General features: G+C 51.1%; 1 protein-coding gene across 1 annotated transcript in view; it reads right to left on the bottom strand.

Annotated features, from left to right (window-relative positions):
- The window catches only part of robo2 (roundabout, axon guidance receptor, homolog 2), a gene marked incomplete at both ends in the record, with an annotated part of 297,263 nt that overhangs the window by 1,550 nt on the left and 272,192 nt on the right, over window positions 1-23,521 (bottom strand). Inside the window, 10 exons of the mRNA XM_084436465.1 lie at window positions 117-389; window positions 626-784; window positions 1,459-1,644; window positions 6,943-7,169; window positions 8,241-8,504; window positions 9,802-9,961; window positions 14,786-14,899; window positions 16,125-16,397; window positions 17,525-17,652; window positions 22,784-22,826. Of these exons, the coding sequence (XP_084292591.1) occupies window positions 117-389; window positions 626-784; window positions 1,459-1,644; window positions 6,943-7,169; window positions 8,241-8,504; window positions 9,802-9,961; window positions 14,786-14,899; window positions 16,125-16,397; window positions 17,525-17,652; window positions 22,784-22,826 (1,827 nt within the window). The remainder of the gene's footprint in view (window positions 1-116; window positions 390-625; window positions 785-1,458; window positions 1,645-6,942; window positions 7,170-8,240; window positions 8,505-9,801; window positions 9,962-14,785; window positions 14,900-16,124; window positions 16,398-17,524; window positions 17,653-22,783; window positions 22,827-23,521) is intronic.

The raw sequence follows: 23,521 nt of genomic DNA, 5'->3' as shown, positions 1-23,521 counted from the left end.
AGCACTGACCCGACCACAGATAATGCTGCGTTTGCATAGAGAAAGCGCTGTAGAAGAATGAGCGACATCTTCCCCACACATGTCTCGATGGCGAGCGGCGTTCCAGATGATCCTACCTGTTTTGTGGCCCCGGCGCCCGTCCTCCCCTCGGTCCATGGAGCCCAGCCTGTCGTGGGCCTGGGCCTGGCGGTGGCGCTCCAGCGAGGTGCGCGTCTGCCGTTCCCCGGAGCTCCTCATCTCCTCCAGGCCGCTCAGGGGCCCGGGAATGGGCTGGCGCTCCAGGGACGAGGCCTTCCTCTCCGCAGGGGGCCCCACACTCCCTACGCTGCGGGCCCCCTGGATGCGGCCCTGGCCCTGGGAGGGAGGAGGCTCAGGGGGAGGAGGTAGGTCTGGGTGGGGGGAGGGGGGGGGGGGGGGTGGAGGGTGTAAGAGGCACAGCAGGCTTAGTTAAATGTCAATACCCTTGGTAATGGTAAATCATAATAGCAACAATCACAGTAATAGCAATTGAACCATAACAGCGGTAGTATCGACAACGGAGATCTTCACACGCATTATCTGTGTGTGTTGAAGCTGTTACTGGAGTGACATCTCCCACCCCATCCACCATCGCCCACCCCCTCACCGTCTGCACTGGGATCTCTCCGGTGGGGGGTGGTGTTCTGGCCCCGGGGCCTGCGCGTGGGGCGGGGGGCCCTCTGGTGACCCAGGCTGTGGGTGCCCACCGTGCTGCCGTCTGTAGAGAAGGGACTGCCGGGCCGAGGTCGGTGGGACAAGCCTTTACCTAAGGAGGGGGAGGGGGTGAGAGAGAGAGAGAGAGAGAGAGAGAGAGAGGGAGAGAGAGAGAGAGAGAGAGAGAGAGAGAGAGAGAGAGAGGGTAAGTGTTGGGGAAGACTGATGGGAGAGGGTTGGGAAGGTTAGAATAAGAACCATAGAGACAGGTTTGGTGTCAGAGCAGGATCTCGAAGAGGGTGCGGTTAGTCAGTCACACCCCGGAAGAGCACAAATAAACACATTACGAGTGTGATGTCCGCAGTGATTATCCAATCAGAAGCCTGCAAGACAACCACCAGTGAGACAGAATTCCAACCCGGATCATTTTCCAAGCATGTAAAGATCAGGTAGTGAGGGTAAGCGTAAGTGTTGAGTCTGCGGTTGAGAAAGATAATACGCCGCGTCAAGCCTCGTGTGTGTGTGTGTGTGTGTGCCATGCAGAACCTGGACCACACGGTACCGACAAGCAGCAAGACAGAGGAAACACCAGCCAGCAGCAGCGTGGTAGAGAACCCCAGCCAACAGAGAGGAAGGATAGACAAAGTCAGCACAGCTCTCCATTCTCAAGATCCAGAGGTCGGTTTCCCAGAGCAGGCTGAGGGCGGGGGCTCCACACACACACACACACACACACACACACACACACACACGCCACACACACACACACACGCCACACACACCGACCTCTCTTGCTGAGGCTGGTACCGTCCAGGCGGTAGCCGGCCTTGTCCGCGGCCGCCACCAGCACCTGGGCGAAGCTGCAGTGCGTGAAGACGGAGCCGTCGGAGGAGCTGCCCGCGCTGGACCTGCGGCTGGAGAAGGTACGCTCGTCCTCCTCCGAGCCTGAGCCCCAGCCGTTCACCATGGAGCCTGGGGACGCCACACCCTCGCTGTCAGCAGGCCGCACGCGCCGCAGTGTGTGTGTGTGTGTGTGTGTGTTTCATATTGTTTCAAGTTCAACCACGGCATGTTCATAGTTGCTGGATGTAACGTAGGAGCATTTGAATGGCCTGCCATGTTGAACATCTGGGCTTCGGCTGTTTGTGTTTCAGAGGTGCAGCCTGTTGTGTAATCTCATAATTAGGGGTGCTGGGATATCAGGTCGACAGGCCTGGCCCCAAATCGGTTCATCTTTGCTCCAGGGCCCCAGTGTTCTGGTAGAGGACTGGAATAGAACGCTTTTGTAGAGTCATTCTCTTTCTGTTCTGGCTTGCCCTCTCGCACGCCGACGCGCGCACGCACACACACACACACACACACACACACACACACACACACACACACACACGGGAAACAGACAGCAGCACAACTGGGGCCTATTGTGTTAGGGCTTCTTTTGATTGATTAGAGAAGAATGAACACAGCTGTAGAGCTCTAGTACACCCTCAGATCACACAAATGAAGCAACTATGAAAACACTGTGTTGGGATCAAAGGCCCAGAGGTTTACACGCTCTCTTACTAATGTCTACAGTAAATGCAATGCACGGTGTGACTGGGTTGGGATATGAATGATATGAATACCAAATCAATGCAGCTCAATTATAGCTTAGTGAACCCAGACAGCTGCAAAAGGTAGTTCAGAATATCAATTTCACTAGGATTCAAATATGAGGGGAAACTGTCAAATGGGAGACAATCTATACTTTCTCAATGTTAAAAGCTTGTGGATATCCTCTTGGGATTTATCAGTTCCTGTAAAAGGCATACTTTTCTCTGGGTTACTGCAAGTTGCCTGTGTCTTTCTGCTTACCGATTATCCTCGAAAAGAGCCAAGCCAGCACTTTAAATAAAAAAGCAAGAATCCTGCCAACTAAAATATGCCACTCTGGCAAGCACAACTACAGTACGCAAACGTGACAGCTTTCTGTGGGACTGCTTGGCAGACCTCACTCAAGTGGCACCCACCCAAATCCATGCGCGTGCACACACACACACACACACCCACACACACCCACACACACACACACACACACACACACACACACACACACACACACACACACACACACACACACACACACACAGACACTGGTCAGCACATGGGGTGAGTGAATAGCATATGGGTACCAAGGACAAGTGGGGAGATGGCAGAGGGCTCTCAAAGGTGAGTAGAGGTCAGGGGTGAGAGAGACGGAGATAAAGAGAGAGCAGAGGGGGTGAGAGGGAGCAGAGGGGATGAGAGGGGGGTCAGTGGAGTACGGGGAGGTCAGACGCCTGGTCAAGCCTGCGAGGGGAGTGCGTGGTGTGGGTGATAGAGGACCAGCTATACCAGAGGTCTGGCACAGAGACAAACAGACGCAGAGAGCAGAGATTAGAATGGGGAGACTCAATTAACGCCAACGCACACATATACCAGCTGGAATGAAACCATACTTCATCTAGACATCCCACTGGAACTGCATGTTACATTTGCGAAGCAGCTCACATAAAACTCATGATTCATGTTTATTAGACGTCTGGAAACCCCCTTAAAGAGCATTCCAATATCTCACCTGTGAGCCCAATCACCTTGAAACACACATCGCTATGTTGTGGTTCTTTCAGTACCAAAATGAAAACAAGGCCCTGGGGGAATCAAACCACCAGCCAGCGACACACCTAACAGCAGCTCTCCTCTCTTGCAAACTAAGTCAGAAAATGACTCACAAATGAGTGGAACATTTCTATAAACCTGCACAACCAGTGAAAAGAATAATTCCATTTTTATAGCACTGACTGAAAACCACAGTTACTGCTTTCTGGCCGGTACACAGTGAGGCTATTTTCTTGGAAACTCTTTTCTCTGAGTTTTTCTCCACAAGATAAAAAAAGGCAATCCCCCTGGGTCCAATCCTCCCACAAAGAATAGAGCAGATAATGAAATATAAGCAGTGCCAGCCAAAGCAGCGCGGCTTCCAACCCTCCAGCTTAGAACCTCTGCCTCAGCAAATCACCTCTCAGAATGGCTTTGCAGCCAGGCCAACTGCCACACCGTATTCCTGAGCATTTGGAACAATACGTCTGGTACAGTAGTGTCCATACCTCAACCAAACCTTTCACGTGGTCACATAATGTACCGAGAATCCAATGTTGCTTTCTCTTTTAGGTCTTGAGTTGTGTAGCCAGGCCAGTCAGCCAGTCTAATTCCCACTCGTACAGTATTGTCTTTTATATAGCTTTCAGTTAAAGGCAGTTTCTAATTTCTATAGGGCCTTAATCCTGATCCAAGCCGCCACTGTGTGCCGGGTACTGTAGAGCCACCCCATCTCCACTGACTGAGCTCCTGACATTAATAGAGCAGGGGCAGTAAACAGTAAGCTGGCCAGGGGCAGTAAAAGCCACTCCGGGTCCTTCCTGCCACTAAAGCTGATTTACACTGACAGAGCCTCTCATCTGCATGTCGTTAGGCAGGGAAATCATTCCCCTTGACGAGCGGGCGTCTCCACCTGCCGCCGAGAGACGTGACCCCGCTCCCCGCTGCAGCAGCAAGGGTTTATGGGAGAATAATCACTCAGAACAGCCCGGCTCTCTGGACATTATAGCCTTCTGACACAACTCAGCTACCTATGCCTACTCTACTCTATACACACACACACACACGCGCACACACACACACACACACACACACACACACACACACACACACACACACACACACACACACACACACACACACACACACAGCCCTGTAGGACATACTTGTGTGCTCACTTCGTCACATCATCCGCAGCTGGAAACACTCATCTACTACCCTTACGCTTCAGCAGGGCTTACCTTTATCTGCTGAAAATATGTTTGTATTATCTGTGCATGAAATAAGGCACGGAGCAGCCCGCATAGACCGGCCTGCCGGTGAGTAATGGCCCTGGAGAAGAGGCTTGGCTTTTTTTCTTGGCCAGGAGTGAGAATGTTTGATTTACTGGCCTTTGGTGTAACATTAGGGAAACAGACCTATTTCCATATTATTAAAACAATGACAAATCTATCATGTGGAGCCCTACCCGAGCCTCCCTGCCCCCTCCTCTCTCTCTCTCTCTCTCTCTCTCTCTCTCTCTCTCTCTCTCTCTCTCCGCAGCCTCAAAATGGTGGCTGCGATAAATCTCTGGCTTTTCTCCCCTCCCCTCTCCCTGCCCCCCCCCCCCCCCCCCCCCCCCGCTCACCCCGAGGCCAGGACCGTGTCTGTGTTGTCAAACACCGGGGAGCGAGTGAGACTCGCGGAGAGATAAGAAGAAATAGTGCTGTCTTCAGAGTAATACAGTGCAGGAGAGATGCGGCAGATTAGAGCCAGGGCGCTGCTTTATATTCCTCTAAATATATCAGCAGCAGCATGTGTCACGGCGGGCGCAGCCACTGGTCCATCACCACACAGAAAACCACCCTCTGGAGCTTGGGCTGGGCTGGGCTGGGCTGGGCTGGACTGGACTGGGCTGGGCTGGGCTGGGCTGGGCTGGGCTGGGCTGGGCTGGTAGGGCTGGGCTGGGCTGGGCTGGGCTGGGCTGGGCTGGGCTGGGCTGGGCTGGGCTAAGCTGGGCTGGGCTGGGCTGGGCTGGGCTGGGCTGGTAGGGCTGGGCTAAGCTGGGCTGGGCTGGGCTGGGCTGGGCTGGGCTAAGCTGGGCTGGGCTGGGCTGGGCTGGGCTGGGCTGGGCTGGGCTGGGCTGGGCTGGGCTGGGCTGGGCTGGGCTGGGCTGGGCTGGGCTGGGCTAGCGGTCGCATCTGCGACCCTCTCTCTGTTCCCCGTTCCTCTCTCACTCCCTCTGTCTCTCTCCCTTCCTCCTCTCTGCCTCTTTGTTTCCACTCGTACAACACGGAGAGAGAGAGAGAGAGAGACAGAGAGAGAGAGAGAGAGAGAGAGAGAGAAAGAGAGAATATCTCGCAATCTGTTCTGTTCTTTTGCCACTGCTAAAAAAGGGGAGGGGACTCCATAGGGTCAGGCCACACACTATTTTTCCCGTGTCGCTTCCTGTCCCTTAAACGTGACGGCCATGTCCTCCGTTATTGCACAAAATAGCGCCGGCTTCCACTGCTGCGCTGAGGGAGGGAGGGGTCCTGGCGACGACCGGTGTGTCCTGGTCAGTTTTGTGACGGACACGGCTTGGCAGCCTCTCCCTCTTTCTCCAATGTCATGCCCTTCACATGCTCCCTCTGACAGACAGACGGCCATAAAAAGCTCTCAGAGTTGTAAAAATGGAAATGCTGCCCTCGGTCTGGAATGGAATATGCAGCACGTGAAATTTATTTCAAATCTCCTTGGGAAGATATGGGTGGCGGCGGGACTGTGTGGGAGCTAAATCACAGCCCCCCCTCCCCTGAAACGCTCCCTGTGCCTTCAATCTCCCACCTCTTAATTCCCCCTCACTGTCCTTTTAAAAATTCATGGACTTCTTATCACTTTTTGGGGAATGATAATTAGAATTCCACACAGTCTGCAAAAACCACTTGAACTAACTGGGTTTGAGGTAGACTGAGTGCATTTTGACACAAATAAGCTCATAATAGAGCACATGTTAGGGACCACAAAGGTGTACAGTGAAGCATGGCTTAATAACAGTTACATTTAAATACAAAAGGGTTAACATTTCATAATTCATACTGGTAAAACACAGTATGTAGCTTTTTAATTAGAATCCAATGCAAAAACTAATTGTGTGGCTCTTATCTTTGTAATTCACGTGTACTGTTACAGTTTTGGAAACATAATTTGATATGTTGACTGATAAGTGGCTCTTTGTGACATACTGAGCAATGAGGGCTAATTAACTTTGCTTTGCTGTTAGGGGAGTGATTTCGATTATCTTCCTTGTTAGTCTGGTGAGAGCATCCACAAGCTCATGTTCTCAAACATTTTGAGTTCGATCGGAAAACGATCTAGCCAATCAGTGTTGGTTCTGAGGAATTTGAAATACAAACAGCTACAGTGGGCGGGTTTAGGACAGAGGAGGGGTCGAAGTGATATACCTTTTTCGATTTTTTTCAGATGGTTCATCCAATCACCTGCCAGGTAGTTTTTAAAGTGCCCAACGGTTTCCAATGGAGAGTTCCCAGATGATTATGCGAAGCAAACCGTCTGGCGTGTCAGGTTAGTTCCTTGTCACATCACCATGAAATGATACCTTGATTGTTGGGTCAAACGTGTGGGCGGTTGGAGTCTTAGGGAGAAGAGAGAGACGGGAGCAGCGTGGAGACTCACCTGTGACTGAGCTGTCTAGGTTGTCCATGCTGGAGCCCGGTGTGTGCTCAATACCACGGAGGGGCATGGACATGTCATAGCCTTCGTCCTCCTCCTCGTCCTCCTCGTCCTCCTCCTCGTCAGCGATGTCCGTCTCCAGGTCCGACACCAGGGTGCTGGACACGTACCCCACAGGGGGGGCCGGGGCCTGGGGAGGGAGGGGAGGGAGGGAGCCCCCCTGCATGTGCCTGCCAGAAGACAAGACACACAGCATGTACATGTTAGTCCTCTTCTACCAGACTAGGGACGAGGAGGGGCTGAGTGGAAGCCAGTAGAGACGGAGAGACGCCAGTAGACGGACAAAAACAGCTAATGAAAGACCGGTCGGCAAATGGAAGAGATCTGCGAAGGAAGACAGGAACTGTCAAACAAATTTGAAGGATTCTTTCAAATTCCACACTTTGAATGAATCGAGACAATTCCACTAAATTTACAGCGCTGGTCCTTGCATGCTAACACAATGATCCTGTAATTGCAGTTGAGGGGGGGACAATGGCGCGCTCCCTGGGCCTGTTGACACGCAGCTGTCAGCCCTCGCACTCGGCCCGCCACTGACAGCCATGTTGGTTTGACGAGTGGCGTGTCTTTATGGCGAGATTTGGATATAATTACTGTCTCTTTCCCGTTGTCAGAGATGCTCTCCGACCAGCATAGTCATTACCGCCTAACATGGCATCTCCTTCCTGAAAAGTCTTCCCTATTCCCAACACTGTAATGAATGGATGCCAGTCTCTCTCTCTCCCCCCCCCTCTCTTTGTCTCCCACCCTCTCTATCTCTCTGTCTGTGTGTCTCTCTCTCCCTCTCTCTCTCTCCATCTCTCCCTCCCTCCCTCTGTCTCTCTCTGGCAGACAGGATGACACATGGGCTTTATCTGCCTTGCATGAGCACCACAACAATGGGAAGCGCTGCTCGGTTGTGGAGGCCTAAGCAAGCGTTCTACATGTTGTTTTCGTCGCAGAGAGAGCAGAACGAGAACTTGGGCCAGTGGTAGCCGGGGTCCATTAAAATGAAATGATTAATGTGTGTTAGCTTCATTGTGCAATGCCCGACTACACCGTTGACATAACACATAAATAAAAACAAATGGGGAAGCATAGATAGTGGAAGAGATATGTATATCCAGCAAATAATCCACAGCATAGCCGTTATAATCCACAGAATAGCCGTTATAATCCACAGCATAGCCATTATAATCCACAGCATAGGCCTTTCTTTGTAAAGCACACGTGTTTCACATGAAAAGCTGCTGAGTCCGTACCATGTCTGTTTGGCCATGTCCAGCTGGTAGGCCCTGGTCAGCTCGTCCAGGTGTGCCTGGAGCATGGGCTGCATCTCCTCGCGGGGGGACGGCGTGAGCGTGGCCGTGGACTGCTGGCCGAAGGACACGGCAGCCGGCGAGGACGCCACGCCGCGCACTGGCGGCGTGGGGACCCTCTCCTCCTCCTCCTCCAGCTCGTCTTCCAGGCCCTGGTGGAGGTAGGTCTGCACGGGCATGGGCGGGCCCCAGCCATCGCTGTCGTACCTGGGGCAGGGGTGGTGGGGGGGGCGGGGCAGGGGAGAACGGAGAGGCGGGACTAGTCACTCAGCCTGACGTATCGTGATCATGCATGCTGATCATGCGCCGAGGGTGACCTTGTCAAACTCCGGAAAGGGTTTTCTAATAAAGAGTAGGGTTCCCATTTCCCTGAACCACGCTTAGACATGCTGAAACGATACCGCTCGTAAAGAAAATGTTCATTAAAGGAATTTGTCAGTGCACACTCCATGGGGCATAACTGTTTGAATCTGCTGCCATTAAGAGCAGCCGTGGATTTACAGGGCACAGGGTCGCTCATTTGCCAGATAGCCTATTAAAGCAGATGACTCTCCCAGATTGGAAATGGGAGTGAGAGGACAGCTCACCTAAACACGCTTGGCTCAATAAAGTTAGTTTCACTGCGTGTGTGGGTGTGTCCACTCCATAACCCTGATACTCAGTAATGTTCATATCCCTCCTGACCAGATACTGCCCACACAGGCAGTCTATGGGGGTGATTACGATCTTTTGAGATAAATAGACACAGATTATGGAGTAGGGGACATGTTTGCAATGGGGAGAACTCCTTGTGGAAACGTTCTCTCTCCCTCCCTCCCTCCCTCCCTCCCTCCCTCTCTCCTTCCCTCCCTCCCTCCCTCCCTCCCTCCCTCCCTCCCTCCCTCCCTCCCTCCCTCTCTCTTTCCCTCAGTGTGAAACAATGCCCTGGTGAGGGTTTCAGTGAGAGTAAAGCTGCACACAGAATGTGATTCAGCAGACAGTTTGATCTGGAACCATCTGTGTGTCTCGCCTGCCATCGCGGGAGACCGGGGCTCAACACTGTTCTGCAGAGAGGAAGTTTCCCTCAGAATAACAGGATCAGCAGATAGATTGATCTGCAACCATCTGTGTGTGTTATGCTTGAGCCTCCCTCCACCTGCCTTGGGAAAACACACACACACACACACACACACACACACACTGATCCTGCTAGTTTCTACCAGATGCAGCAGAGTAATTAGCCAGAGAGAAAAAGAGGCCAGTGCAGGACAATGGCCGATAATAAAACACTGTGGGCTCTTCCAGGACTGCAGCGTATTCCAGCGTGAGCCAATATGGTCCCTTCAAACAGTAGGGAGCAGCTACCTTTCCCTCCCTCGTCAACTGCTGGGGTGGTCAGGGAATTGAACATCTGTCCTAGTATCAGTGAGGTTGAATGTGGGTGGGAAGGGGCTGGACTCTGGCTTCATCTATATGTGCGTCTAGCGTGTTGATCTATCAGGTGGTGTGTGCTCCGTGGCCGTACCCTCCTGCGTCATGGTGCTCGTGGGGGTAGTGGTCCGTGTCCGTCCCGGGGAGGGGGTGGATGGGTGGAGGGGGCAGGGGCACGTTGGCCCAGTTGGTGCCATTGGCCTTGGTGGGTTTGACGCCAGCCTTGTTCTTCTTTCGCTTACCTCCCTTACCACCTGAGAACAGCAGAGAGAGAGAGAGAGAGAGAGAGAAAGAGAAAGAGAGAGAGAGAGAGAGAAAGAGAGAGAAAGAGAGAGAGAAATAAATAGTGGTTAGAAAGATGGACTCAGACAACAAGCCAAAATGAATTATCAACAAAAATCAATCTACCACATAACTGGGGTGGCTGTTAGAATTATTAACTGCCTCCAACTAGCAAATAGATATTGCAAACAAAATCAATAGGAAGGTATATTCCATTAATTTCGAGGCAATTGCAGCATCTCCTTTAAAATATGTGTTCTCAAACACTGGGCTTCAACGTGCTCCAGCCTGTCAGCGGACACACAGAGAATCTCGAGGCCAACTGATGAAAAGCGTGCTTCCGCTGATTGATTGGCTGAAAAGCCTCAAATCTCCATAGAAACAGGATAAAGTGGTGGCGAGGCGGACCTTTGTGCTCCATCCATCCCTCAGTGTCTCCATCGCGCGCCAGAGCCGAGGTCCACAAAGAAATATCTCGCTCCCCGCATCAACATAATGAATGGGCTTTGGGCCGTCTGTATATGTGGCCCTAATGGAATTCACTGAGAGTCTATTACACTTTCATTTCTTTTATTACACCAGAGAGCCCCCCCACCCCAAACACCATCCATTTCCCCTCAGACCGGATTCTCCTCGGCACCATCCGTCTTTATAAATCTGCCACGGGGCCCCCGGATTTTATGTGATTTGGCGACTGCGGGAGAGCCTCTTCCTGTCTGAAATGACATTTGACCCGTCACTTCCACTCTTATCACTGCGGTCGCTGTGTTCAGTTAGCCTCAGAGCGCTTTTCAAAAGGAGGAGGGGGGGTCCTCACGCTGCTGAACCGCTGCTGCTGAGTAGCACTCTCTCTGTCCTTTGTCTTTTCAGAGCCAACTTCCATGGTGTAAAAGACAGAGATAGCTAGTAATTTTGCTGAGGTACGTTGCTGTTGTTAAAACAAGTCTGTGTCGGGTCGAGTGTACGAGTGAGATAACTAGAAGACAAAATCAGCTTGGGACGTCTCCCGGGAACCCATTTGTGGCAGGCTACACTATCAGCCTGCCAACGGACACCTCGCATCTCAGTCCAGAAAGTACCTCGAGCTGACGACGCCCGCCAGCCACACAGACTAGCGGAAAACCACCCTCGGGAGCCTCCGTTGTGTACATTTGTATCTGTCATCTGCTGGTTAACCCTCACTGCCAAAAGGCCTGTAATCACTTCTGCCTGCACCACAAAAAAGCTCCACTTCAGGGAAGCCGGCGTACTTTGCCATGTAACATCATGTCATCCGATAGACTGTCCTGATTCTGACATGGCTACAAATTAGCTCAGTGCCATCAAAAAAGTCTCTCCATCAACACACAGGGATATATTAGGAGTTCATCTGCAAGCATCAGACATAACTCAGCCTTAGGCACAGAAAAGAAAACACATCCTTATCCCTCTCACACTATATGAAAGCTTTCTTTATAACGTTTTCTAGCAAAATCTGACCAGGAGCAAATGTTCACATCAAATATGATTGCGTTCCAAGATCTTTGAGGGAGTAGAGGGCCGTCAGCCGCGTGGAGGTGGATATCGCGGTGTCAGAATGAGATTAAAGGATGGGAGTAATAAAGCAACAGTAGGCCCAGGGCAGGAGACCCAGCAGTGGGAAGTATAGTCTGAAAGTAATTGGGTTTCCTAATCGTTCCTCTGGGCGACACTCGACTTTTGCCAATAAATGACGAGCCGGGGATGATCGCTCAATCACCCCCCCCCCCCCCCCCCCCCACACTCACCCTCTACACCGGAGCACGCATCAATGTGGTAAATGAGCCTCTTCAGGCACTGGAATTACAACGGCCCGAAATATGAAAAATAAAATAAAATAAAAATACAACAGGAGAGAAGAGTCAAGAGCTGTAGGAGAGTCGTATGCCAAAACCGTCTTCATAACACTGGGCTTCTCTTCAAAGGCAGGCTCATACAGTACTATATATAGATACTGTAGGAGCTGAGTATTTATACCCGGGGTTTGGGCACTCCCAGACTATAACTGCAGGTCTGCGAAGGCTTGAGCTGCCTCTGTTTTTATTGGGCGCGTCGGTGCTGAGGCACAGCCACAGAACGGAGAGTCCAGAAGCACTCCACGGCCGCATCGCTGGAAGAGAATGATCTCACACAGGGCTTCCAAGTCACTGACAGGACACGGCTTCTCAGAATAAGTCATTGGGTTAGAAGTATTTAACTGTTCTGTGAGATTTTGTGTGTATGAATGAACAGATGAACAGAACCACTGTGAAGACTATTACTGACCTATGCTATGACCTCTATAGATAAAGTAGATAGAGGGCTTGTGCTAGCGACATTTTAAACTGCAACAGAAAAGTAACAGACTCTCCTACATTTACATGTCATAGAGAGTCTTCCTTCATATTTTCAGCTTGTTATGTGCATATTTAGTTATATAAAAACGACCACGAATCGTCACTATGAATTCTGTGAAGTGTCGCCCTGAAAATATTGCTTGGCGATGCCTCGTCATTGTATGAGAATTCCATATTACTGCACCGATGTTACTGTACATAGGAGTTGTCGGAATGGGAGTTAACGCAGCCCCCCTCCAGGAGTCCAAATTGCAACGCTATCGTCAAAATTAGCAACCCAGTTTAAAACCGACACAACGCCGCTAGATTTGAAAACCAGATATGTTTAGAGGACACTTTGAGCTACAAAGTAAGCTCAATTGTTATTACCAAACGTCTGGTTTTATACATTTACAGTTTTTGTGACGTTGTCGCCTCAACGTGGGTGTTAACGTAGCCCCTTCCACTACCTCTCTTCCTCTCCTGCACTACCTAATGAGCAGTAGCCTGGCCCCCAGTGGTGATCCTCCATGAAAGCTGCTCTATTTCTGTTCGTTTCATCCCTCTCTCCTCTCCTCTCCTCAGACCCAGCGCTCATTATTCCTCCTCTTCTCCTCAGAGACTTGACTGCACTGGAACTTCCTCTTTACTCTTCGTTAGTAAAAGCTGAAGCTAAAGCTACAGTACTGTAGGTTCTGTCCATGGGTTCTTATTTCCTTCTCTGTTTTTTTTTGCCGTTGAAGTTCAAAGTACGTGTTTACAAGTTATGAAAGGTTAAGTGTCTATGAAAACCCATAGGAGCCTACTTCTCTGGAACAAGGATGATTATCAATCCAATGTGTAAACATTCCCCACAGCATACTGTACATGCACACTACATGCGCAATGACATTCCTTAAGGGCTGCCATGCAAGGGTAAGGGCATGGGTACAGTCCCAATTTAATTCCTATGCAGGTGAATCAAATTAAGAATGTCCAAATATGCTCTGTCTGAATCCCTAACATACCGTCAAAAAACACCCTGCGACGACTGACGGAAATGTGCCTTGTTGGTTTAAGGCAATCAGGAGCTTCTTGACCTCTGGTGCCAAATATGCTGATGAGGAGCCCCCTACCTGCTCTCAATCTATTCTCCAAGCGAATACCTTTCCCCATCCCACGGTATCTCTCTTTGTTCCTCTCTTTTGTTCTGTCCCTCTCTTTCCTGTGATTGATACAGAGAGAACAGCGATGCGTCTGGTGCTACCAGCCCCCTCAGCCCTGCCAATTATACCATGCCCAGCCTGCCGTCTGCCAGGCCACTGGATTAGAGAGCAGTTAGGGCAGTGGGTTGTAACCAGATTAAAGAGGAGGGGTGGGGGGGGCAGAGGGCTGCCTCGGTGTCCTATAAATGACATTGTAATTCTCAGTACATGAGTTTTAGTGTAGGCAGCCGCCATTCAGAGCAGAGGGGAGAGGGAGGCATTCTCTCGCCACTTAACCCAGCCAAGCATCTCTGATGGTGTGTGTGTGTGTGTGTGTGTGTGTGTGTGTGTGCATGTGCGTGTGTGTGTTTGGGAAGAAGAGGGAGAGAGTGTGAGCTTGCGATGCTTCACTCCAACTGTCTGAAAGTGTCCAATTCCCCCTCTTCCCGTCTCTTCATAGTGAGAGACAAAGACTGGACAGGACCCAGCAGTGATGGTATCAACCCAGTTTCATGTACAGTATGGGGCCTGGAGCCATGACCTATCAGCTGACCAGAGTCTCCCCACATCCAACGTCTCCACTGTTTCTCCCTTTAGAATGGACATTAGAGGCTGTATCTACAGACATCTGCTCAGTGGAGGGTCTTGCTGTGGTGCAGACAAGCCCATTCTCCATTTTTTAAGGGTACCTAGGAAACTAACCTAACCAAATTCAGAAAGCAAAAGCGTTCGCTTGGTAATGCATTTGAATTTGTGTTGTAGTTAACATTCTGCTTTGCTTTTGTATGAACCCTATTAACCCTATTGCTTTTGTATAAACCCTATTAACCCTATTGCTTTTGTGTAAACCATTTTAATAGAGTTAAATCCAACATAGGAAATGTATTTCCAAAGTGCCAATCCGTGCAGTCCTAAGCTCTGGACTGAGGGTATATTCAGTAAGATTGCGTTCCTCATCCTCCTGAAATGAATTGAGTATTAGCAGTGGAAGCAAAGCAACAGGGATGAGACGGTGGGGGCAAAGCAGGAGCATGTTAATAAAACGTGTCTCAGATGAGGGGTTTGCACATGCAAATAGCCAGATCAATAAAGCAATTAAGAAGTCCATCAATCAACCCACCAGTCGATGACCTGCTAGAGACCCTGCGCTATAATGCCGGGATCTTAGATAGATAGTGGATAGAAGGAGAGAGCAGAGGAGAGATAGTAGAAGCCTGGTCAGAGGGGGGGGGGTGCCTGAGCCCTGAGTCCCCCCCCCACCGCTCCGGGAGAAACCAACCTGAGAGGCTGCCGCTGCGCTCCGAGCTGGTGGTGCTGAAATCCTGTGATTGGTTGTGTGGCATTCTATTAGACATTCCTTCTGCCAATCGGTAGTCGGGAATGAAAAGGAGGGCTAGTGAGGTTGAAGGGTAAAAACGACAGTGGAGTCAGGTGACAGCACAAGCACATGCAGGACATGCAGTTAGAGCATCAGGCAAGCAGTGGACATTCACGCACGCACGCACACGCACGCGCACGCACACGCGCACACACACACAAACACACACACACACACGCACACACACACACACACACACACTTGACTCCCATATTTCATCTGTGCACCACTTATTTGTTCACCCACTCATTCTCGCTAAAATGTTGTCCCAACTTCCAACTGTTGCACTTAATACTGAAACAAAGTTTTTTTTTCTTCTTTTTTTCTTTTTTTAATTACAACCCTTAAATAGAATGATATTGGGAAATGGACAAATTATTCTTAATCTTTGAAATGGGATGGGGAAATCCATTCATACTGTAGCAGTTTTAACTCATTTCTCAAGAACTCAAATAACATTTTACTTTTTAAAGTAATGCAACCAAGTTTTGAAAAATTCGATTTTAAGATTCATTACATTAAGGGCACTTTGTTAAACATATATAATTAATCTATTTTGAAACCTTTGGAGAATGAGATCATGCATATGTATAACCAACCCTGCCCCAGCATAATCATTAGTCTTAAAGTGGGGAAATCCACAAGGCCTTTGAACTCATCAAATCCCTTCTAATTAAGTAGGACTATTTTCTTAAATATTAGCTGTACTAAAATGGGTAGGTAATTAGACACAGAGGAAGGAGGGAGTAGGTCAATCCAAGCCCTAGGAAATTGGGCTTGGTTTCACAGCACTGGCCTTTCATTGTGTTTATTTGATCTTGGGAAGTGACCAAGATGTGATGTACAGTACTATATGTTGAGAAATTAGTTCTTTAACCAGGTCCTCTCCTCCACAGACAACACAGCTGGAAACGGGTTCAAACAGGTGTTTTTGAAACAGTGAGTATCAAAGTGCACCGTGCCATCGGGTCCTGCTGAGCCCCGGGCTTCAGCCTAGGGGGGGGGGGGGCTGGGGTATCAGATGAAACGTCTCATATTGTCCTGTCACTCAGCGGCAGCTTCACTGGGGGTTACTGACTCAGGCTGGAGTTAAAGGACAACCCACATGCTTATGCTACTGATCCTGGCGGATCGGTAGAACACATTCATCCCCGTCAGCCGCCACACACACACACACGCACACACACACACACACACACACACACAGACACACCGATTTACACTTCCCCTTGTGACTTACTGTTGTTGCAGGAGTTCTTGTCGGGCAGGGAGTAACCCAGGCTGGCCATCTCCTGCTTGGCCTGGAGAGAGGCCTTCCACTGGGCCTCGGGGAGGTCGACGGCCAGCTCGTGGATGCTGCTGGAGTGGAGGATCTGGGTGGTGGCGTAGGGCGTGGCCTGGGAGGCTTGGCTGGGGCTGTTGTAGCTGGCCTTGGTGGTGAAGTCGATGCTGCTGTAGATGGCTCCGTCAGAGAGCATGGTGCCCGTCTTATCCCCCTGGCCGCTGGGGAGGTCTGGGAGAGAGGGAGGGGGGGAGGAGGGGGCGTTCAAAAAGGCTTCTATACCGAGATACACTCTCCACCTGTAACCCCCCCCCCCCCCGAGAGTGTTTGAACAAAAGCAGGTGGGTGACAGGGGGAGGGCTTTGATGAACAAGGCTGGTCCTCGCGGGCGGATTAAGAGCAGCTGTCTCTCCGTCAGGTCTGCGTGACCCGGGGTTACGCCGAGTCCCGGGGGGGTGGGGTATTACCGTGTGTGCAGCTCGACGCCCCCCCCCCCCCCCCCCGGGTCACCTCGGCTCTTAACATTCATCTCATATTCATCATCATTGAAAAAAAATCAGCCCACTTATTTATGCATACCGGCTCCCGGCGGCCTTGGGGCCCCTTCTCTCCTCTGTCTCCTTCTTCCTGAGCGCTTCAATCCCTCTTCCTCCTCTCCTCCCCTCGCTCCTCTCCCACAGATGAGGTGTGTGTGTGTGTGAGTGTGTGTGTGTGTGTGTGAGTGTGTGTGTGTGTGAGTGTGTGTGTGTGTGTGTTGTGCGCGCCTCTCTGCAGTGTGCGGCCGGTGCGCCCACTGAAGGGGAGATGATGTACGGCCGCGGCGGAAGCGTCCGCATCTGCGCCAGTCAAGCTGCGCCTGTCCTTCACGAACGGCTGCCCAGGGCCATGTTTTCACACACACACACACACACACACACACACACACACACACACACACACACACACACACACACACACACACACACACAAACACACACCTCCTTCCCTCTCTCCCTCTCACTCCCTCCCTCCCTGCGCTCCTGCTGTCTCCCGGTCTGAGGTGTATGAGCGGTGCCACCAGGCCGGACCGTCCGCCATTACTCAGTTGCAGTCGCCCCTCCGATGTGAAATGTAAATGTGTATCCAGACGGGCGCCGGCGAGGCACACAGGGATCCTTCGCTGCCGGGTTGTGGGGCGGGTAGACATGACCAATACAGCAGGGAGGAGCGGCAGGGAGGAGCGGCAGGGAGCACGGCACATCTTCTGTCTCTCTGCGTTCCGTGTCTCCCGCCCCCACTTCAAACGCTACCCCCGCCCCCTCTCCCTCCCTCCCTCCCTCCCTCCCTCGGGTCCCCACAGGGCGGCCCCCCTCGCTCACCTCCGCGGCTGAAGTTACTGAGGTCGTTGGGTCCCCCGGAGCCGTTGTTGACGGGCAGGCTGGTGGTGGGCCAGGAGTCGGCCAGCCAGGGGTAGCCGGGGTCGCTGGCGTTCAGCAGGCCCGGCCGGCTGGGGACAGACACGTCACATCCCACGTTAGAAAACACACACACCAAAACAACAGATCAGCTATCATTGTCATTTGCATATGGATATTTTCGAAAAAGATTTTCTTAAGCGATAACAAACCCCTCGATGTACTATCGATTACAGGGGTGTCTCGTGTTGAGAAATAAACCAAAAAGAAAAAATAGAAAGGGGTTAGTGGGGAGTCAGTACACATGGAATCAACCATATGGTCTAATGTAAGTGTGTGTGTGTGTGTGTGTGTGTGTGTGTGTGTGTGTGTGTGTGTGTGAGTGTGTGTGTGTGTGTGTGTGTGTGTGTGTGTGTGTGTGTGTGTGAGTGTGTGTGTTGCTGATAAGCTGGCAGTTGCTGGGTGGTATGACATTTCTATGACATGTTACATGTGTACTGTATGTGCCTCCTCCCCCCCAATGTTAGAATCCCTTCAGGCAACAGTCTCGTTACCTCCCCTTTTCCCTTGCTGTGTCTTTGTCTTGATCGCTTTTACACACATACACACACAGAAACACACACGCACACACACACGCACACCAAGGCAAGCCTACAGTAGTTCATTAATATCCTGTGCACTCTGCTGTGTTTTCCCATCAGCCCCCTGTGGCGATGTCCAAACGGTCGGTGTGTTTGATTGGATGGCCTCCCATCCCTCTCTAACCCCCCCCCCACCCCCCATAACCCCACTTGTGGGATGCCAGTCTACATTATGTGGGGCTGGCTACATTGTATCCCTCCTGGGGGGGGGGGGTTGGGGCCATAAAAAGCACCTATTAAGACTTTAACCTGTCAAGGGTGACTGCTGAGAAGCCATTAGGATCACTTTACTGTACAATCACGTCTGAGGCTCGTTACCACTGGCACCACAGATGGAGGGAGATTGAGAAGGATAGGTGGTTCTGAAGCTTTGTTTAGGTGTCCAGTCGATGACAGTGTGACACACTTGGAAACGGCCGACCATGGGGAGGGACTACCGGGATGTACTGTACAGTAAAATGGCTTCTGAATAATATTCAAGGTGTGACGGCTCATTTCCTGATTTCCTGGGGGAGAGTACGTTAAAGGAGCAGACGATAGAGACCGCCGCCACACGCCAGAAAGAGAGACGGACTTGAGCTGCTCATTGTTCCCTTCAAGGTCTCCTGGGCAGCATCTCTGTCGTGGAAATGATTCGTAAACAGGAAAAAACGTTGCCTTGATTCTCAAATGCATATAACTAGGATTTGAATCGCCTCCCTGCAGAGGGGGGAGGTTTTACAAGCAAGACACAAGTCTGTGAAAAGTCTCACTAAAAAGTTCTGATGACAATACAACTGTGTTTTATACTCAAACGTAGATGCACCCCCACACATTTATTCCATCCAATAGAAGCACAGTCTCCCTGCATTCTATCTCAGCATTTTATTTTCAACCATCATGCTTTGCGGTTCCTGGTGTGTTTCCCTGCATTTTATTTCAGCATGCTGAGAGCTTCCTGCAAAAGGTGTTATCAAGTCCTTTGTCTTGGTAAAACCCTCCTAGACTAAAGTCTGAAGGCCATTTGTGGGGGGTGACCAAACCCCACCCTATTTGACCCCGACTTCTCCAAACTAAAACTTGATTAGACGAATGAGAAAACAGCTCTCTCCATCCCCCCTCTCATCCCTCAGAAATCACCGGTCCCTGCCATTCCTACGGCCAGCGCGGGCGACAAAGCGGGCGGCTTTGGCTTCTGGGGGAAGGCGGTGGCACCCTGCCGGCGGTGCCTCGCAGTCGGTCGCCAGGCTCGCAGACGCTCACCGTCGCAGCGCCGCCTGTCTGCATCGATGCCCCTCTGCTGTCTGCTTCCCAGCCTGGTGCCTGGCCGCCTAGCGCGCCTTTTACTCCTGCGTGAGGTGATACGCCGGCCCAGGGGAGAGCAGAGACGGGATTGGGGTGGGGGTGGGGGTGGGGGGGGGGGGGGGGGGCGCCTGGGGACATGGCCAGGTAATAGCCTGCACTGCAGTCAGCCTCTCTCTCTCAGACACAGGTTCTAATGAGATGAGAGGGGGAGTCCAAATGAACCGCGGCACTGCAGAGAGAGAGAGAGAGAGAGAGAGAGAGAGAGAGAGAGAGAGGGAGAGGGAGAGAGAGAGAGAGGGAGAGAGAGACAGAGAGAGAGAGAGAGAGAGAGAGAGAGGGAGGGAGACGGGAGGGCCTGACAAGCTAAGAGCTCTCGCTGTGGCTCCTGAATGCCAAAACAGGCCCTCGGGGGAGACGAGTCATTCAAATTGATGGCTGTGCATCAGACACGTGCACTTTTTATAGGGTAATACATCTCCCCCCCCCGCCCACCTCCCCTTCTGTTTCTCACTGCCATGTTCCCTCGCTCCCTTCATCCTCTCCCTCCCTCTCTCCCTCCCTCACCAGTCTCTCTCTAACCCCGCCCCCTCCCTCTCTCCTGTCATCCCTCCTCCGTTCCCCTCTCCCGCTCAACATCTGTCGGCCTGGACTTTTCCAGCGGTTTAGAAAGAAGCAGAGAGAGAGAGAGAGAGAGAGAGAGAGAGAGAGAGAGAGAGAGAGAGAGAGAGAGAGAGAGAGAGAGAGAGGTGCAGCTAGATTGCGCCATAAAAGTCCCTCCTGTCTTCACAGACACCGTAGCGTACCTCTCTCATTAAAGGTCTCACAGCTCGGTACGCCCCAACTAACCCTCCCCTTACACCCCTCCTTCTCCCACACCCCAAGCCCACTGAGGTAGAACTATTTGACGTTTGAGGGCGTGGCGCGGCACTGGAGGTGCCAGCCTTGTCCTTTTATCACAGAGAGGATGATTAACATACAGATGATTTCTACTGGGTGAACAGTATCTGTTATATCGGTGTTGTGACTCGGAGTGTGTGTGTGGGGGGGGGGGGGCTACGTCTTATAAAAACGAACTTTTGATCCTACTATGGAAGAGCTGGGGATGTATCGCAGGCTCGGCAGATACGATTCGACTGGGTGCTCTTTTCTCGTCCGACATTTCAGACGTTTGTTTACGAAAGGCAGCAGACCTGAAATACCGCCCAAGATGTCTGACGCAAGGCGAGCCATAAACAAGCCAGCGGGCTGGGTATTAATCCAAAAACAACTTCATAAATCAGGTGTGTTTACGGGCCCGCATGCAAACTGGTGAATGCAACCCACACTAAAGCCGGCACATTAAATGACACTTAAGGCCTGTTGGAACGTGAATTTCCATTTAGATTTTCATGAGCACTCTGTCACTTCACCTCCTCATCCTGGAATCTCCATAGCAACAGTCATGACTAAGCCCATTGGCTGTTCTTTCCAGCCCACTCTCTTTAAGGATTGAATCTGCTTTTCATAAAATATTGATCTATGGTGAGATAGGAAGTTATTACATGCTGCTAATGACCATCTCTCCATTGGCACGGGGAAGACAAACGAGTCTTTATCGGTTTCCATCAATTCCAATTGAGCAGCCAAAGTCAAGCCATCCAGGTTCTACCAATCTGCACACGATTCATCTTCCATGAATCATTTATTCTGTGATCGATTAAGTGTAATTGTTCAGTCAGGGAAATTTGGCAGCACCCAATGAGGAGCCAGGAACAGACGGCGGTTTCATTTGCAATTGTCTAATTAATGCAATAAACATCCCATGTAACAAATGAACACATTTCACCGTGAAACTCCCTCTCTGCCTCTCTCTGGGCAGATGGGCAGCATGCAAACATCTGGACGTTGATGTCTGCAGAGAGAATAACCGATCTGGGCTTCCCGTCAGAGAAACACAGGTTGAGGCTGCTTCCTCCCCTGCTGCTGTGAGTCCCTCTGACTTAAATATACGACGAGGACAGAGTGCCACGCTTACAGACACTTCCAATTCCATTCGCCTTGGTGAGAATCAGAATCACTTATGTGGAAAATTGAAGGGAAAACACTACAGCAAAAAGTAGATGAGAAAAGGCATGGCAAGCGGTGTGGCTAATTCTCTGAGTGCCTGCTAGCGGCGCACACACAAATATGGACGAGCAAGCAGACTGACAGGCGCGCGGACGCACGCACACACACACACATGCACACGCACACACACACAGGCACACGCGCACACACACACACATATATCCAAGCACAGCAACGGGCCGACACTCATACTGGTATACAAACCACACAGGGTTAGAATTGATTTTTGGAGCTGAGGCAGAGTGTTTTCAGATCTGGAGAGGATTTGGTCAGTCAGGTGTGATGAAGCACTAGAGTCTAGTGGCCTCCCCCCACCCCGATACCCAGAAAGCCTCAGTAACTGGTGTCACTAAAATGAGCCCCAATCTCTGCAGTCTGGAAACCCTCTCTAACAGAGAGAGAGAGAGAGAGAGAGAGAGAGAGAGAGAGATAGACAGACAGAGAGACAGAGACAGAGACAGAGAGAGAGAGAGAGAGAGAGAGAGAGACAGACAGAGAGAGAGAGAGAGAGAGAGCCTGCATGGGGTTGCAGGAGGGGTAGCCTCCACACCTCTCCCCAGGGTAATTATTTTTACATTATTACATGTGCTAGGATCCCTGCTGCCCATGCGAGGTGACAGGCAGATTTATCACTCCAGGGGGCTGCTGGGTCCCCTGTAACCGGCACGGGAAGATGAATGATAAAATAAAAGCTCTCTCTGCTTAAATTGTTTCTGCTAATTCTGTTGGAGAGATTTATGGCTGCATGTATTGATGCGTGAACGGAGATGTCTAAGGAATGTGTGTTTGCGCACAGGTCTGTATGCAGGGGGGTACACACACGCACACACACACACACACAGACACACACACACACACACACACACACACACACACACAGGTATCGGTTATCTATAGATCCATCAGTCATCTATCAGCAATATGAAATCTTGCTGTTGTAGGGTAGACATAATGCGGGTTCAATGCTGATGAGCTTAGGTCGCTGTGCGTAAGACGGGCCACGCCACCGGCCAGACACCAGCAATAACAACATCGAAACGCTGGAATGTTTTGCCTGGTTTTCGGGGATGATGGACGGAGTCTGACAGCACATCAGCATACAGTAGCAGCTTGATTGGCATGGCGATAATAAGGCCTGCGTTGTTCTTCTCTGGGCGGTGAGGCGCCCGTCCCTGACAGACGGAACACTCACCTTCCGTTGCTCATCAGACCTCCGTCGACTCGCTGGAACGTCACTGGGGGGGGGGCAGAGGGAGGACAGAGACGAACAGAGAGAAGAGGGGGGAGAGAAAAACAAGCAACCGGTTGAGTATTCACACATTTCTCATGACTTTACACCAAGGGTTTATTTCCGGAGGTCATGCTGGAAGATAAGAGAGAGTACTGCCAACTTCTATGCAACTTGTGCATAAGCTGACCCATGCTGTGTCCCTCCCAAGGACACGGCGCCTGATGAGGCACGAAAACTAATTTTGTCTCTCTTATTTTGGTCGAGTTATTATCTGGCCTGTGATTAAACGGCCGCCCGAAAATGATTAGAAAAGGCAGAGGCCTCATTAATCCGGTGGAATCGCACATCTCGGGGCCGGGGGGGAGAGTAAGTTAGCGATCCGGCTGCTAGCGGGACGCCTCCGTCGGAAGCCACGGACGTGGCCCACTCCATTACAGTGATCTATAGATAATAAGGGCCCATCTTTGTCAGCAGCCAGTTAAAGTCAAAGCGCGAGGCAGCCGGGGAAGAAGAGGCCCGTTTTATCTCCGCTCAACACGCATGATGACAAGAAGACGTCAGAGAGCGCAAACAACTTCAATGGGCCATAGGAAATGCAACGAAAAAAAGAAAGGGGGAACAAAAATAAAAGAGAGTTTTGGATTTCACCCTGTGCGGCGTGAGAGAAGGAGTTGGGGGGAGGTGGGGAGGGGGGGGTTG

The sequence above is a fragment of the Borostomias antarcticus genome (genome assembly GCF_949987555.1).
Source record: "Borostomias antarcticus genome assembly, chromosome: 1".
NCBI classification, from domain to species: domain Eukaryota; kingdom Metazoa; phylum Chordata; class Actinopteri; order Stomiiformes; family Stomiidae; genus Borostomias; species Borostomias antarcticus.
The sequence above is the reverse complement of the archived record's forward strand: the minus strand, read 5'-3'. Positions and strand labels throughout refer to the sequence as shown.